Below are 14,702 nucleotides of genomic sequence, written 5' to 3' on the forward strand. Positions count from 1 at the left end.
AGTTAACCATGTCAGCCCTGCTAACTCCCTAGGTGAGAGAGGGAGGCCTTGGCAGGACCATCCCAATGAGGATCAATGGATGCCTTTTGACACCCTAATGAAAAGTGGCTCGTCCAGTAGAATGGGAAAAAAAAATAAGTATTTTGGGCCCCATATGCCATAGTAACAGGCAGCAAATTCATTAAGCAACGTATGGTTCTTAATGGATTTCGCTCAGGTTTTCAGCTGCTGTGCATCTCTGCAAGAATTGCGTGCAAGTCGGGAACTAGAGTCCGTTTCTGGAGTAATTGAAGACCCTTTTTTGGTGTAAAATTTGGGTGAATTTGTTGGATGAGTCTGGTCGTGCTCATTTCTGAACAAGCTCTCCTTCATTTTCCAAAATGGAGCAGAGGCCACTCAATTCCGCGTTGGGCGATGAGCCCCCTTGATGTCGGTACCAATGCTGAAGTGACCGGCCCATGCTTTGTTAGTATATGTAGAAATTAATGCATCTGTGTCTTTACCTTTTTTAGTGACTATTTTCCTAATTTTCTCAGGTGAAGAGCTTTATCGAAACACAGAAGGCTTTGCTGACCGAAATTCAGAACGGTTGCAGGAGAAACTTTGTCTTGGCCAAAGAGAAAGAAGAACGTCTCCAACATTCAGTATCGATGGCCGAGATTGCCAGCACTGGTGAGGAGGAGGACACGAGCACTGCCCCGGAGGAGATCAGCCATGCTACTGAGGACTCGAACACTGCCAATGAGAATAGCAAACCTCATTCAGATAACCAAGAAGCAGAAGAGGTCGCCCCTTCCCCGGAAACTCCGGCTCAGGATTCTGACTCTGATACGGAGGACGAAGAAGAGATTAAAGAGGCAAATGAAAAGCCTCATGAGCAGCCTGTGCAGAGTGCGCCGGCTCCAGTGGCCGTTTCTAGCCCGGGTAGAGGCCATAAAGTCTTTTTGGTCACAAGGGTGGAAAATCCAAGTACGGATGGAGAAAAGGGAGTTCAGGAGAAGAATAAAGGACCTTCAGTGAGGGGAGAAGCTACGTCTGGAAGTCCGATCCTTGCCAATGGACTTGAGGCTGAATTTGGAAGGGCACCAACATGCTGTGATAACAAGGGTGGGTGCCGTGTGGGGTCTTAGATTCCAGGCCATGACTTGCCATTATGTGAATATTTAGTACAGCAGACATGTCAGGAGAGTGATCATGTGAAGATTCAATTTAGGATATACACTGTTGTGTAAATTGCAGGGCACTAGGGGGAGCGTGACACCATAAAGAACACAAAAGTGAATAATAATATTCACTTATATAGCGCCATTAATTCCACAGTGCTTTACAGCCATCAGCATCACTGTCCCCATTGGGACTCGCAATCTAAATTCCCTATCAGTATGTCTTTGGAGTGTGGGAGGAAATTGGAGAACCTGGATGAAACCCACGCAAACACGGGGAGAACATATAAACTTCTTGCAGATGTTGTCCTTGGTGTCTTTGTTGTGCACCACCCATTAGGCACAGCAGAGTATCTGAGGGCACCGGATCTGCTGCTCTATACTATGACACAGAACTTGGCTCATTGCTGTTAGTATTTAGCGAAGTTTGCTGTCTCAATAATGTTCAATTTGTGTTATATGGATATATACCTATACCTTGTCCATAGTATTCTATCTACCCCTTCTGAACCTTCTTGTGCCTTGGATTTTAACCACTTGATGACCAGGCTGTTAGCGCCTTAAAGTGGTGTTAAGGTTCTCGGGAGGGAACACCCCAAATTCCCCCCACCTTTCCCCCGCACGTCCCCGGCTCCAGCTGCCACTCCCAGTGTCTGTTTATTGTCTGCAGTTCTGGCGTCACATTAACGGTTTCAGCCGATAACGCTTTCTCAGCTCAGGTCTAGATGACAATGACGAGCCGCTGAACTCCGTTTTTAGATGATGTGCTGTTGACGTGTAGTCAGTGCCACAGAAAATAACATCCACTGCAAGCAGCGGTGGAGACTCGCCCGGGAGGGAGCGAAAATAAGTTTTTTTTTTGGGGGGGGGGGGTTAATCAAATTGCAGCTTTGATAAAAAGGTTCTTCTGAAACCAGAAAACCCTCTTAATCTGTCAATTTTTAAAATGCTTGTCCGCATCTTAGAGCTATAACTTTTTTCCCAATGCACAGCTCAATTTTTTAGTGATCTGGTTGTATGAGGAGACCTTGTTTTAAGAGGAAAGGAGAATGTTTACAATAATAATAATTAATTAATAAAAAAAATCTCTATTCTTATATATATATATTATAGCGGTGCAAAAGTGGGTGGGCAGAAAATAGAGCAAAATGTTATTAACGGTTTCAGCATTTAGTGATTTCCAATACGCTTTTAAAATCCATTTTCTTTGATCTGTATTTAAATTATTTGCCATTATGGGTTATCTCAATTATCTTTTATGAAAAGAAAACAGATTTGGGGGAGATTTATCTGTGAAAACTGGATCTGTGAAACCGACTCAGTTGCTCTTGGCAACCAATCAGATTCCACCTTTCATTTTCCAAAGAGTCTGGGAAGAATGAAAAGTGGAATCTGATTGGTTGCTAAGGGCAACTGAGTCAGTTTCACTTTCCACTGTCCACCTACTTTTGGATCACCCTGTATAAATATACTTTATGTATATGTATGTATATATATATATATATATATATATATATATATATATATATATATATATATATATATAATGTGTGTGTGTATATGTGTATATATATATTAGATATATATCATTTTCTGTCCCTTTTTGAATGTTAGGAAAAGTTCTGTAGGGAGCACTTTTTTGTGTGCATTGTGAGGCATCTATAAGCCTGGGTGCCCCTGATCAGGGTTCAGTGTTTTGGACAGAGTGATTTTCCTGCGTCAAAAAAACGCTCCGTTGTACAGTACAAGCACAGTGGATGGGATTTCTAGACATCCTATACCCACTGTGCTTGGTTTTCCTGATGTGAAAACTGACTTTCTTTGTCGCTCCATTGGGAGACCCAGACAATTGGGTGTATAGCTTCTGCCTCCGGAGGCCACACAAAGTATTACACTTTAAAAAGTGTAACCCCTCCCCTCTGCCTATACACCCTCCCGTGCATCACGGGCTCCTCAGTTTTATGCTTTGTGTGGAAGGAGGCACACATCCACTCATGCATTCTCATATTAGTTATGTCGGTTGGAAGAAAAGAGGGCCCCCACGGGGCCCCCGGCATGTTCCCTTCTCACCCCACTACGTCGGCGGTGTTGTTAACCCCTTCAGCCCCCGGGCACTTTCCGTTTTTGCGTTTGTTTTTTGCTCCCCTTCTTCCGAGAGGCGTAACTTTTTTATTTTTCCATCAATCTTGCCATATGAGGGCTTGTTTTTTGCGGGACGAGTTGTACTTTTAAATGAAACCATAAGTTTTACCATATAGTGTACTGGAAAACGGCAAAAAAATTCCAAGTGCGGAAAAATTGCAAAAAAAGTGGGATTGTACAATAGTTTTTGGGATATTTTATTCAGTGTTCACTATATGGTAAAACTGATGTTTGGGTATGATGCCTCAGGTCAGTGCGAGTTTGTAGACACCAAACATGATAGGTTTACTTGTATCTAAGGGGTTAAAAAAAATTCACAAGCTTGTCCAAAAAACGTGGCGCACGTTTTGCGCCATTTTCCAAAACCCGTAGCGTTCTTATTTTTCAGGATCTGAGGCTCAGTGATGGCTTATTTTTTGCGTCTCGACCCGACGTTCTTAACGGTACCATTTTTGCGCAGATGCTACGTTTTGATCGCCTGTTATTGCATTTTGCGCAAAATTTGCGGCGACCAAAAAACGTAATTTTGGCGTTTGGAATTTTTTTGCCGCTACTCCGTTTACTGATCAGATTCATTGATTTTATATTTTGATAGATCGGGCATTTCTGAACGTGGCAATACCAAATATGTGTGTATTTTTTATTTTTTTAACCCTTTAATTTTCAATGGGGTGAAAGGGGGGTGATTTGAACTTTTAGGTTTTTTATTTTTTTTTATTTTTTAAAACTTTTTTTTACTTTTTTTTTTTTTTTTATTTTACTAGTCCCCCTAGGGGGCTATTGCGATCAGCAATCCGATCGCTCTGCACTGCACTATCTGCAGATCTCAGCTACAGAGCTGAGAACTGCAGATTTGCTGCTTCACTTTCAATGCCGGCTGTATTCCGGCATTGAGAGGAAGTGACTCATGTTAGCTACAGGCGTCATCACATGACCCTGTGCTACCATGGCAACAGCCGAAAGTCACGTGATCATGTCACGTGACTTCCGGTGGGGGCGGGGTAAATCACTGTCATGGCGGCGCCCATATACATATCGCTGCCAAGACTTTGGCAGCGAAATGTAAGGGGTTAATGGCCGCGGGTGGAAGCGATTCCACCCGCGGCTAGCAGGCACACATATCAGCTGTTGTGTGCGCGTCTCGCCGCCGCCTGCCGGCGGCAGGGGGCGGAGCTTACCGGCACACGATCCATGACGTATCTAGTACGTCATGGGTCGTTAAGGTTGAGGTACCCATTGCGGGTACAAAGGCCGGAGCCTCATGCCGTCTCCTTCACCATCCCTTAGCGGCTCTGGGAGAAGTGGGATCCTGAGCGGTCATCCATTTACTGGGACCGTGCTCCCTCCGCAGCCCCTGTGGGAATCTGCCGGACCGGAGTCTATTCAACCTCAGGGACCGGGCCCTGCAACTCTAAGGTACTCTGTGTCCCCATTGGGGACTGTGCAGGGAGTGCACCTTCTTCCCGGACGCTGCGGCAGCTGCTGAATTGAGAAGGCCGGCGGACTTCCGCGCCGACCGTGCCTGCTTGTCGGGCGCGGTCTCAAATTTAGTCCCCGGCTTCATCGCGGCCTAGTCGCAAAAATCCCGCCCCCGAGCCTGCCTGACAGGGGTAAGGGCGGGACTGCCGACCTGACGTCGGATGTGAGGGCCGGAGCATCCTGTATGTTTCCTCCCCCCTCACTGATCACTGTGGGGACCCCAGATTCCCGCACTTTCCTGGCGCCGCCCACGGCTCCACTCCTCCCCTGAGAGCTCCGGCAGCCATTTTTTGGCATTCTGCCGGTGGAGGATTCTCAGTGAAGAGCTCTGCAGCTCCGGGGGACCTAAGGCAGGGAATCTGGAGGACACACACTCCGCTTTTTAGCGGTCGGTAAGCCACACCGGTCACCCGGTGCTGGTCCCCCTAGGGTGCCGGAATAGATACGTATTTATATATATATTTCTGTTTGGTCGGGCTGTATACCCTTTTTTTCCCCATATACCCTCAGTGATCACTCTCCTAGGAGACAACAGCACGTCGTCCACAAGGAGCAAAGCTGTTAAGGCACAGGGTTTTTTTGCGGCCTGTACCTCTTGTGGGGCTATGTTACCTGCGGGTTCCACCTACCCTCACTGTGAGCAATGCTCGACCCCTGTTTCGCTTGCTCAGCCGGAGCCTCGGTCACTAGTGGGCCCCTCGGCTCATGTAGACCCCCCTGCTCCCCCTGTCCAGGCGGCAGGGACAGAGTTCGCCTCTTTTGCTGAGAAACTCTCTGAGTCACTTTCACAATCCATGGCTCAGTCTATGGACAAATGGTCTGCCAAGCTGCTAGAAGCTTTGCAGTCCAGACCGGTCCTTACACAGGCCCCGGCCCCTGTTGGATCGTCGCCTCCAGGCCCCTCTCGGTCCGTGCCGCAGCGCGCTCCCAGGTTGGGCCCTAGGTCTCACGTGGAGGACTCCTGCCCGGACCACAGTCCTAGACAGACTAAGCGGGCTCGCTGGGAATCTTCCCCGACTTCTTCACGCTGCTCGGGTTCCCAGCTTGAGGACTCTCTGGAGGACGAGGCGGACGTCGCAGCTCAGGGCTCTGACCCTGACGTCGCCCTTAACCTTGATACACCTGAAGGGGACGCCTTAGTGAATGATCTTATCTCGTCCATCAACCAGGTGTTGGATCTCTCTCCCCCGCCTCCTACTGTAGAGGAGTCGGCGTCTCAGCAGGAGAAACACCAGTTTCGGTTCCCCAAACGTACACGTAGTGCGTTTTTCGATCACTCTAACTTCAGAGACGCTGTCCAGAAGCCCAGAGCGGTTCCGGACAAGCGCTTTACTAAGCGCCTCACTGACACGCGTTACCCCTTCCCCTCTGAAGTCGTTAAGGGTTGGGCTCAATGTCCCAAGGTGGATCCTCCAGTCTCTAGATTGGCGGCTAGATCTGTGGTATCGGTTGCAGATGGCTCATCGCTAAAGGATGCCACTGACAGGCAGCAGGCCGGAGAAAGGCCAGAGGAACTCCTATGCGTGGCGGTCCAAGTCACGCCCCCAAAAGGCCGCAGGAGGCACTGCCTCCAAGGCGGCCTCCTCATGACTCTCGGCATCCCCGAGCCGCATCCTCGGTCGGTGGCAGGCTCTCCCGCTTTGGCGACGCCTGGTGGCCACATGTTCAAGACCGATGGGTGAGAGACATTCTGTCTCACGGTTACAGGATAGAGTTCAGCTCTCGTCCTCCGGCTCGTTTCTTCAGAACCTCTCCGCCCCCCGCTCAGGCCGACGCACTTTTTCAGGCAGTGGACGCTCTGAAGACAGAAGGAGTTGTGATCCCCGTTCCCCTTCAGGAATGTGGTCGCGGCTTTTACTCCAACTTGTTCGTGGTGCCAAAAAAGGACGGGTCATTCCGTCCCGTTCTGGACCTCAAACTACTCAACAGACATGTGAGAACCAGACGGTTTCGGATGGATTCTCTCCGCTCGGTCATCGCCTCGATGTCACAAGGAGACTTCCTAGCATCGATCGACATCAAGGATGCTTATCTCCACGTGCCGATCGCACCCGAACATCAACGCTTCTTGCGTTTCGCCATCGGGGACGAACACCTTCAGTTCGTGGCATTGCCTTTCGGCCTGGCGACAGCCCCACGGGTTTTCACCAAAGTCATGGCATCCGTTGTGGCGGTCCTACACTCTCAGGGCCACTCGGTGATTCCCTACTTAGACGATCTCCTAGTCAGGGCACCTTCTCGGGTGGCGTGTCAACACAGCCTTACCGTCGCTCTGGCGACTCTCCAGCAGTTCGGGTGGATCATCAACTTCCCGAAATCCAAGTTGACACCGACCCAATCACTGACTTACCTCGGGATGGAGTTTCATACACAGTCAGCGTTAGTCAAGCTACCGCGGGACAAACAGCTTTCTCTGCAGGCAGGGGTGCAATCACCTCTTCGGGGTCAGTCACACCCCTTGAGGCGCCTCATGCACTTCCTGGGGAAGATGGTGGCAGCGATGGAGGCAGTGCCGTTCGCGCAATTCCATCTGCGGCCACTCCAATGGGACATTCTCCGCAAATGGGACAGGAGGTCGGCTTCCCTCGACAGGAACGTCTCTCTTTCCCTTGCAACCAAGACGTCACTTCAGTGGTGGCTCCTTCCCAATTCTCTATCGCAGGGAAAATCCTTCCTACCCCCAACCTGGGCTGTGGTCACCACGGACGCGAGCCTGTCAGGGTGGGGAGCGGTTTTTCTCCACCACAGGGCTCAGGGAACCTTGACTCCGGTAGAGTCTTCCCTTCAGATCAATGTTCTGGAGATAAGGGCAGTGTATCTAGCCCTATTGGCTTTCCATCGGTGGCTGGAGGGCAGGCAGATCCGGATCCAGTCGGACAACACCACTGCCGTCGCATACATCAACCACCAAGGCGGCACTCGCAGTCGTCAAGCCTTCCAGGAAGTCCGGCGGATTCTGCAGTGGGTGGAAGCCACAGCCTCCACCATCTCCGCAGTTCACATCCCGGGCGTAGAAAACTGGGAAGCAGATTTTCTCAGTCGTCAGGGCATGGCTGCGGGGGAATGGTCTCTACACCCAGAAGTGTTTCGAGAGATCTGTCGCCGCTGGGGAACGCCGGACGTCGATCTCATGGCGCCACGGCACAACAACAAAGTCCCGGCATTCATGGCTCGGTCTCAGGATCACAGAGCTCTGGCGGCGGACGCGTTAGTTCAGGATTGGTCGCAGTTTCGACTGCCTTATGTGTTTCCTCCTCTGGCGATGCTGCCCAGAGTGTTACGCAAGATCAGGTCCGACTGCTGTCGCGCCATTCTCGTCGCTCCAGACTGGCCGAGGAGGTTGTGGTACCCGGATCTGTGGCATCTCACGGTGGGTCAACCGTGGGCGCTGCCAGACCGCCCAGACTTGCTGTCACAAGGCCCGTTTTTCCATCTGAATTCTGTGGCCCTCAACCTGACTGTGTGGCCATTGAGTCCTGGCTCCTAGCGTCTTCAGGGTTATCTCAGGATGTCATTGCCACCATGAGACAGGCCAGGAAGCCAACGTCCGCCAAGATCTATTACAGGTCTTGGCAAATCTTCTTATCCTGGTGCTCTGATAACGGTTTTCCTCCATGGCCGTTTGCCTTACCCACTTTTCTTTCATTCCTTCAATCCGGAATGGACAAGGGTTTGTCACTCGGCTCTCTCAAGGGCCAAGTATCGGCGCTCTCCGTATTTTTTCAAAAGCGCCTAGCCAGGCTTCCGCAGGTCCGCACGTTCCTGCAGGGAGTTTGCCACATAGTCCCACCTTACAAGCGTCCGCTGGAACCCTGGGATCTTAACAGGGTGCTAACGGCTCTTCAGAAACCACCTTTCGAGCCGCTGCGGGATGTCTCTCTCTCCCGTCTTTCTCAGAAGGTGGCCTTCCTAGTGGCAGTTACATCACTCCGGAGAGTGTCTGAGCTTGCAGCGCTGTCATGCAAAGCCCCCTTCCTGGTGTTTCACCAGGATAAGGGGGGGGAGGGGGGGGGGGGGGGGTGGGGGGGGGGGGGGGGGGGGGGGGGGGGGGGTGGGTGGGGGGGGGGGGGGGGCGGGGGGGGGGGGGGGGGGGGGGGGGGGGGGGGGGGGGGTGGGGGGGGGTGGGGGGGGGGGGGTGGGGGGGGGGTGGGGGGGGGGGGGGGGGGGGGGGGGGGGGTCACCAGGATAAGGTGGTTCTGCGTCCGGTCCCGGATTTTCTCCCTAAGGTGGTATCTCCTTTTCATCTCAATCAGGATATCTCCTTGCCTTCATTTTGCCCTAATCCAATTCACCAATGTGAAAAGGATTTGCACTCCTTGGATCTGGTGAGAGCACTCCGACTCTACGTGTCTCGCACGGCGCCCCTGCGTCGTTCAGATGCGCTCTTTGTCCTTGTCGCTGGCCAGCGTAAGGGTTCGCAGGCTTCCAAGTCAACCTTGGCTCTGTGGATCAAGGAACCGATTCTCGAGGCCTACCGTTCTTCTGGGCTTCCACTTCCTTCAGGGCTGAAAGCCCATTCTACCAGAGCCGTGGGTGCGTCCTGGGCATTGCGGCACCGGGCTACGGCTCAGCAGGTGTGTCATGCAGCTACGTGGTCTAGTCTGCACACTTTCACGAAGCACTATCAAGTACATACCTATGCTTCGGCAGACGCCAGTCTAGGTAGGCGAGTCCTTCAGGCGGCGGTTGCCCACCTGTAAGAGGGGGCCGTTTCGGCTCTTTTTATTGAGGTATTCTTTTACCCACCCAGGGACTGCTCTTGGAAGTCCCAATTGTCTGGGTCTCCCAATGGAGCGACAAAGAAAAAGGGAATTTTGTTTACTTACCGTAAATTCCTTTTCTTCTAGCTCCTATTGGGAGACCCAGCACCCGCCCCTGTTCCCTTCGGGCTGTTGTTCTTTTGTGTACACATGTTGTTCATGTTGAATTGTTGTTTTGGTTCATGGTTTCAGTTCTCCGAACATCCTTCGGATTGAATTTACCCTAGACCAATTTATAAGTTTTCTCCTTCCTGCTTTTGCACCAAAACTGAGGAGCCCGTGATCCACGGGAGGGTGTATAAGCAGAGGGGAGGGGTTACACTTTTTAAAGTGTAATACTTTGTGTGGCCTCCGGAGGCAGAAGCTATACACCCAATTGTCTGGGTCTCCCAATAGGAGCTAGAAGAAAAGGAATTTACGGTAAGTAAACAAAATTCCCTTCTTTGGTGCAGCTTCCCGAGCCGCAGCATGTCAATTCTTTGCTGTGGAGACGTGAGTGTTCTCTGCAGGGAGAACAGAGTAAGACCGCAGCGCACTGAACCCTGATCATGGGCAGCTGCGGTCTCCTGCGGAGGAGACTTGTGGCCCCGGAGGTCAGGAGCCACTGCGTCCAGGACACAGTAAGTCCTGATCATGGACACGTACCTTGAGAGCCCCAGTTGCAATGAGAAAGGTCATTTTGGTGACACAGGTCTGGGTCTGCTAGGTCTCATCCTCTCCATCTTGGGCAGATAACTAGCTAATAGAGATTGAGTAGTAACTGATGCTATAATCAGCAATTTTCACTACATCTTTGCTTTTTTCTTACAGATTCTCATGGGACATATTGTGACACTGAGTTGGAGGATTTATTACGTGAAGCCTCCACAGAGCCAGACCCGACGCTGAACGTGATAACACTATAAGGTACCATGTCTGCACGACTCGCAGTGGCTCCCGGTAAAGATTTCACATTGTGCTGAGTAAATTTTTGTCTTTGTTTTCTTCCTTGTAGGATCGATTCTTCCGGCTCTTTGGGTTTCCTTTACTTCATACCCTAAATCCTTTTTACATCCCCCTTTCCCCATTCATCTAGCCTTAAGAAATGGGGCCCTATAGGATCGCATTAAACGGGTTCCCTTTTGAGAACATTCAACTGATCCTAATTTTTGGCTTCCTCCCCACCCAAATGATGGCAATAAGGGCAGATCCCCCGTTCCTGCAGGTAATGGAATTTGCACAGAGTAACCCTAAAGCTTTCACGACGCTGACGTTTCCCCAGATCGGGTCATTTCTCAGATCTCGCTTCCTGGAGAAAGGGACATGGATGGTCTTTTCCGAAAAAACACACTGGACTGTTACTGGTTCTAGGGAAATCTGCAACTGAGGGCTGCTGCGGACTAATAAAGTGACCCTCCCGATTGCCCACACTCAGCGGAACGTCCATTCGTCTACATTATACATCATATTAAGGATTTTCAGCCTTCTAAACATCCCACTGCTTGAGTTACACGTATGGATACAGAATTCACTACATTACTCACGGCACAATAGCCCCCTCCGGGGAATCAAACAGGCGGACTGTATTAAAAAAATACAAAAACAAAAAAAAATCATTATGGCCGGGACATTCTAGGGTGATATAGGGGTTTATGCATATAGGGGTGGAAGCTTCCGAACTAATGACTATCCGGTCTGCCTGCTTCAAGCCATGTGATGTTACTAGGGCCGAATCAGTGACTATTGGAACCAATCTCCTATTTATTCCATTCGTTTGAGGTTTGTTTTTTTTAGTACTTTTCCCCTTACAATCCTCTGGTTGGTTTTGCTTTCGACCCCCAAAGCATGTTCTGTCCTACATCCTCTTTCTATGGCCCATAACCACCATCCTCCACCAGATGTACAATGATAAAATCTTTGTATTACTTGTTTGCCTCCATCCCTGGTACAGTCTTGGTCACCTTTTTTCTTTTCTTTTTTTTCCATGTTGTCAGTCAGTCCCATTCCCTGAAAATAAAAACACTTCGACCTCCTGGATCTTGAATCTTTTAAAGGGATTGTCCAGAATTAGAAAAACAAAACCGCACCACACTTGTCTACAGGTTGTGCGCGGTATTGCAGCTCCACAACGTTCTCTTCTATGGAATTTGGCTGCAATACCAGACGTAACCCATGACCACAGGTGGCGCTGTATTTGGAACAAAGTAGAAGTCCTTTTTTATTTTTTTTTCTATCTCTGAACAGTCCCTTTTAATATATCTGTGAATGTGAGGTCATTTTTTACAAAAAAAACAAATACAGCACCATTCCTTTTATTCTTGGGGGAAACAAAATGTAATGTTTTAGCCAGAATCCTTGTAAATACGGGAGAAAACACCTCAATGAAGGATCAGCTATCGACATGAATGCGTCCTGATGTTTTCTCATTACACTTTTTAGGATTTTAGGGGTTTTGTTTGGTTTTTTTTTTTACTTTTTCTATTTATTTTTTTTGTCAATTTTTTTTTTTTTATGTTTGTAATTAAAAAGGAAAAAAAAAGGTTTTGGAGAACAGAAGTAACCAGTGACAGATCTACCGTTTGCAAAACTACAACTCCCAGCATGCCAATGCGAGAGCATATATAAATGGAGAGGAGTTTTTAGTTGCAAATTCTGAATTTTTCCCACCGTTGGAATATGAGGAGTGACTCGATGTCACATCTTGGGCTTTGCATTCGGCAAACACCGCGGCGGCTAAAGTGTCATTGTGTTCCATGGACTGGTTTGCAAATTGGAGAATTTATATGAAGAATATGAAGAACTGGGCAACGCGCTGCGATGCCACCCATCAGGGCTGAATTATTCTCCATGCTCACTGGTTTTGTTATATGTCTGTGTAATGTGTGTTTGTTTTGTTTTGTTTTTTTTGTTTTGTGGGGTTTTTTTTGTTTTTGTTTTTTTTCTTTTATACAATGTTCCGGAGCCAGCGGATGAGTGTGTCCCCACTTGCTCCATTCCCGGCCAGGTAAGATGAATAATGCACTTCTGTGGTTTGTCCTGTCCGGCCCCATCATGTCTCCAGACGAGTCGCATACACACCCGGATGGTTCGGCCTCCACAGTATATTGTCGTGATGTCGCCTACGTCCTTAGATTTGTGTCGGCACAATACACGTTTTGTGTTGAAACTTTGCAGATTTTTTTTTTTCTTCATCCGGCATTAGATGAGAACATTATTATTCCAAACTGAGGCAGATTGACATTTATTATAGCTGGTGGGTACAGATGCATGCACAGGATAAAGGGCATTTCCAGCTTTTCAGCAAATATCAAACGCTCAGGTGCTGTGTACTCGTAACTAGTGATGAGCGGGCACTACCATGCTCGGGTGCTCAGTACTCGTAACTAGTGATGAGCGGGCACTACCATGCTCGGGTGCTCAGTACTTGTAACTAGTGATGAGCGGGCACTACCATGCTCGGGTGCTCAGTACTTGTAACTAGTGATGAGCGGGCACTACAATGCTCGGGTGCTCAGTACTAGTAACTAGTGATGAGCGGGCACTACCATGCTCGGGTGCTCAGTACTCGTAACTAGTGATGAGCAGGCACTACCATACTCGGGTGCTCTGTACTCGTAACTAGTGATGAGCGGGCACTACAATGCTCGGGTGCTCAGTACTCGTAACTAGTGATGAGCGGGCACTACCATGCTCGGGTGCTCTGTACTCGTAACTAGTGATGAGTGGGCACTACCATGCTCAGGTGCTCAGTACTCGTAACTAGTGATGAGAGGGCACTACCATACTCGGGTGCTCTGTACTCGTAACTAGTGATGAGCGGGCACTACCATGCTCGGGTGCTCAGTACTTGTAACTAGTGATGAGTGGGCACTACCATGCTCGGGTGCTCAGTACTCGTAACTAGTGATGAGCGGGCACTACCATGCTCGGGTGCTCAGTACTCGTAACTAGTGATGAGCGGGCACTACCATGCTCGGGTGCTCTGTACTCGTAACTAGTGATGAGCGGGCACTACCATGCTCAGGTGCTCAGTACTCGTAACTAGTGATGAGAGGGCACTACCATGCTCGGGTGCTCAGTACTTGTAACTAGTGATGAGTGGGCACTACCATGCTCGGGTGCTCAGTACTCGTAACTAGTGATGAGCGGGCACTACCATGCTCGGGTGCTCTGTACTCGTAACTAGTGATGAGCGGGCACTACAATGCTCGGGTGCTCAGTACTCGTAACTAGTGATGAGCGAGCACTACCATGCTCGGGTGCTCTGTACTCGTAACTAGTGATGAGCGGGCACTACCATGCTCGGGTGCTCTGTACTCGTAACTAGTGATGAGCGGGCACTACCATGCTCAGGTGCTCAGTACTCGTAGCTAGTGATGAGAGGGCACTACCATGCTCGGGTGCTCAGTACTTGTAACTAGTGATGAGAGGGCACTACCATGCTCGGGTGCTCAGTACTTGTAACTAGTGATGAGCGGGCACTACCATGCTCGGGTGCTCAGTACTTGTAACTAGTGATGAGTGGGCACTACCATGCTCGGGTGCTCAGTACTCGTAACTAGTGATGAGCGAGCACTACCATGCTCAGGTGCTCAGTACTTGTAACTAGTGATAAGCGGGCACTACCATGCTCGGGTGCTCAGTACTTGTAACTAGTGATGAGTGGGCACTACCATGCTCGGGTGCTCAGTACTCGTAACTAGTGATGAGCGAGCACTACCATGCTCAGGTGCTCAGTACTTGTAACTAGTGATAAGCGGGCACTACCATGCTCGGGTGCTCAGTACTCGTAACTAGTGATAAGCGAGCACTACCATGCTCAGGTGCTCAGTACTCGTAACTAGTGATGAGTGGGCACTACCATGCTCGGGTGCTCAGTACTTGTAACTAGTGATGAGCGGGCACTACCATGCTCTGTGCTCAGTACTCGTAACTAGTGATGAGTGGGCACTACCATGCTCGGGTGCTCAGTACTCGTAACTAGTGATAAGCGAGCACTACCATGCTCAGGTGCTCAGTACTTGTAACTAGTGATGAGTGGGCACTACCATGCTCGGGTGCTCAGTACTCGTAACTAGTGATGAGCGGGCACTACCATGCTCTGTGCTCAGTACTCGTAACTAGTGATGAGCGGGCACTGCCAATTCCCAGACAAATGCTCTAGTTCCCCATGACTTCC

The 14,702-nt window shown here is 49.7% G+C and overlaps 1 protein-coding gene across 1 annotated transcript; it reads left to right on the top strand.

Moving 5' to 3' along the window:
- Nucleotides 1-536: 536 nt before the first annotated feature.
- LOC142281979 (protein phosphatase 1 regulatory subunit 37-like) lies at nucleotides 537-12,689 on the top strand (the record flags this gene model as incomplete). Its single annotated transcript, XM_075332920.1, has 3 exons — nucleotides 537-1,107; nucleotides 10,355-10,450; nucleotides 10,539-12,689. Coding segments are annotated over 2 exons (666 nt in total), but the record flags the coding sequence as incomplete, so codon positions are not given.
- Nucleotides 12,690-14,702: the final 2,013 nt, after the last annotated feature.

This window comes from Anomaloglossus baeobatrachus, unplaced genomic scaffold, assembly GCF_048569485.1.
Source record: "Anomaloglossus baeobatrachus isolate aAnoBae1 unplaced genomic scaffold, aAnoBae1.hap1 Scaffold_4907, whole genome shotgun sequence".
NCBI lineage: Eukaryota > Metazoa > Chordata > Amphibia > Anura > Aromobatidae > Anomaloglossus > Anomaloglossus baeobatrachus.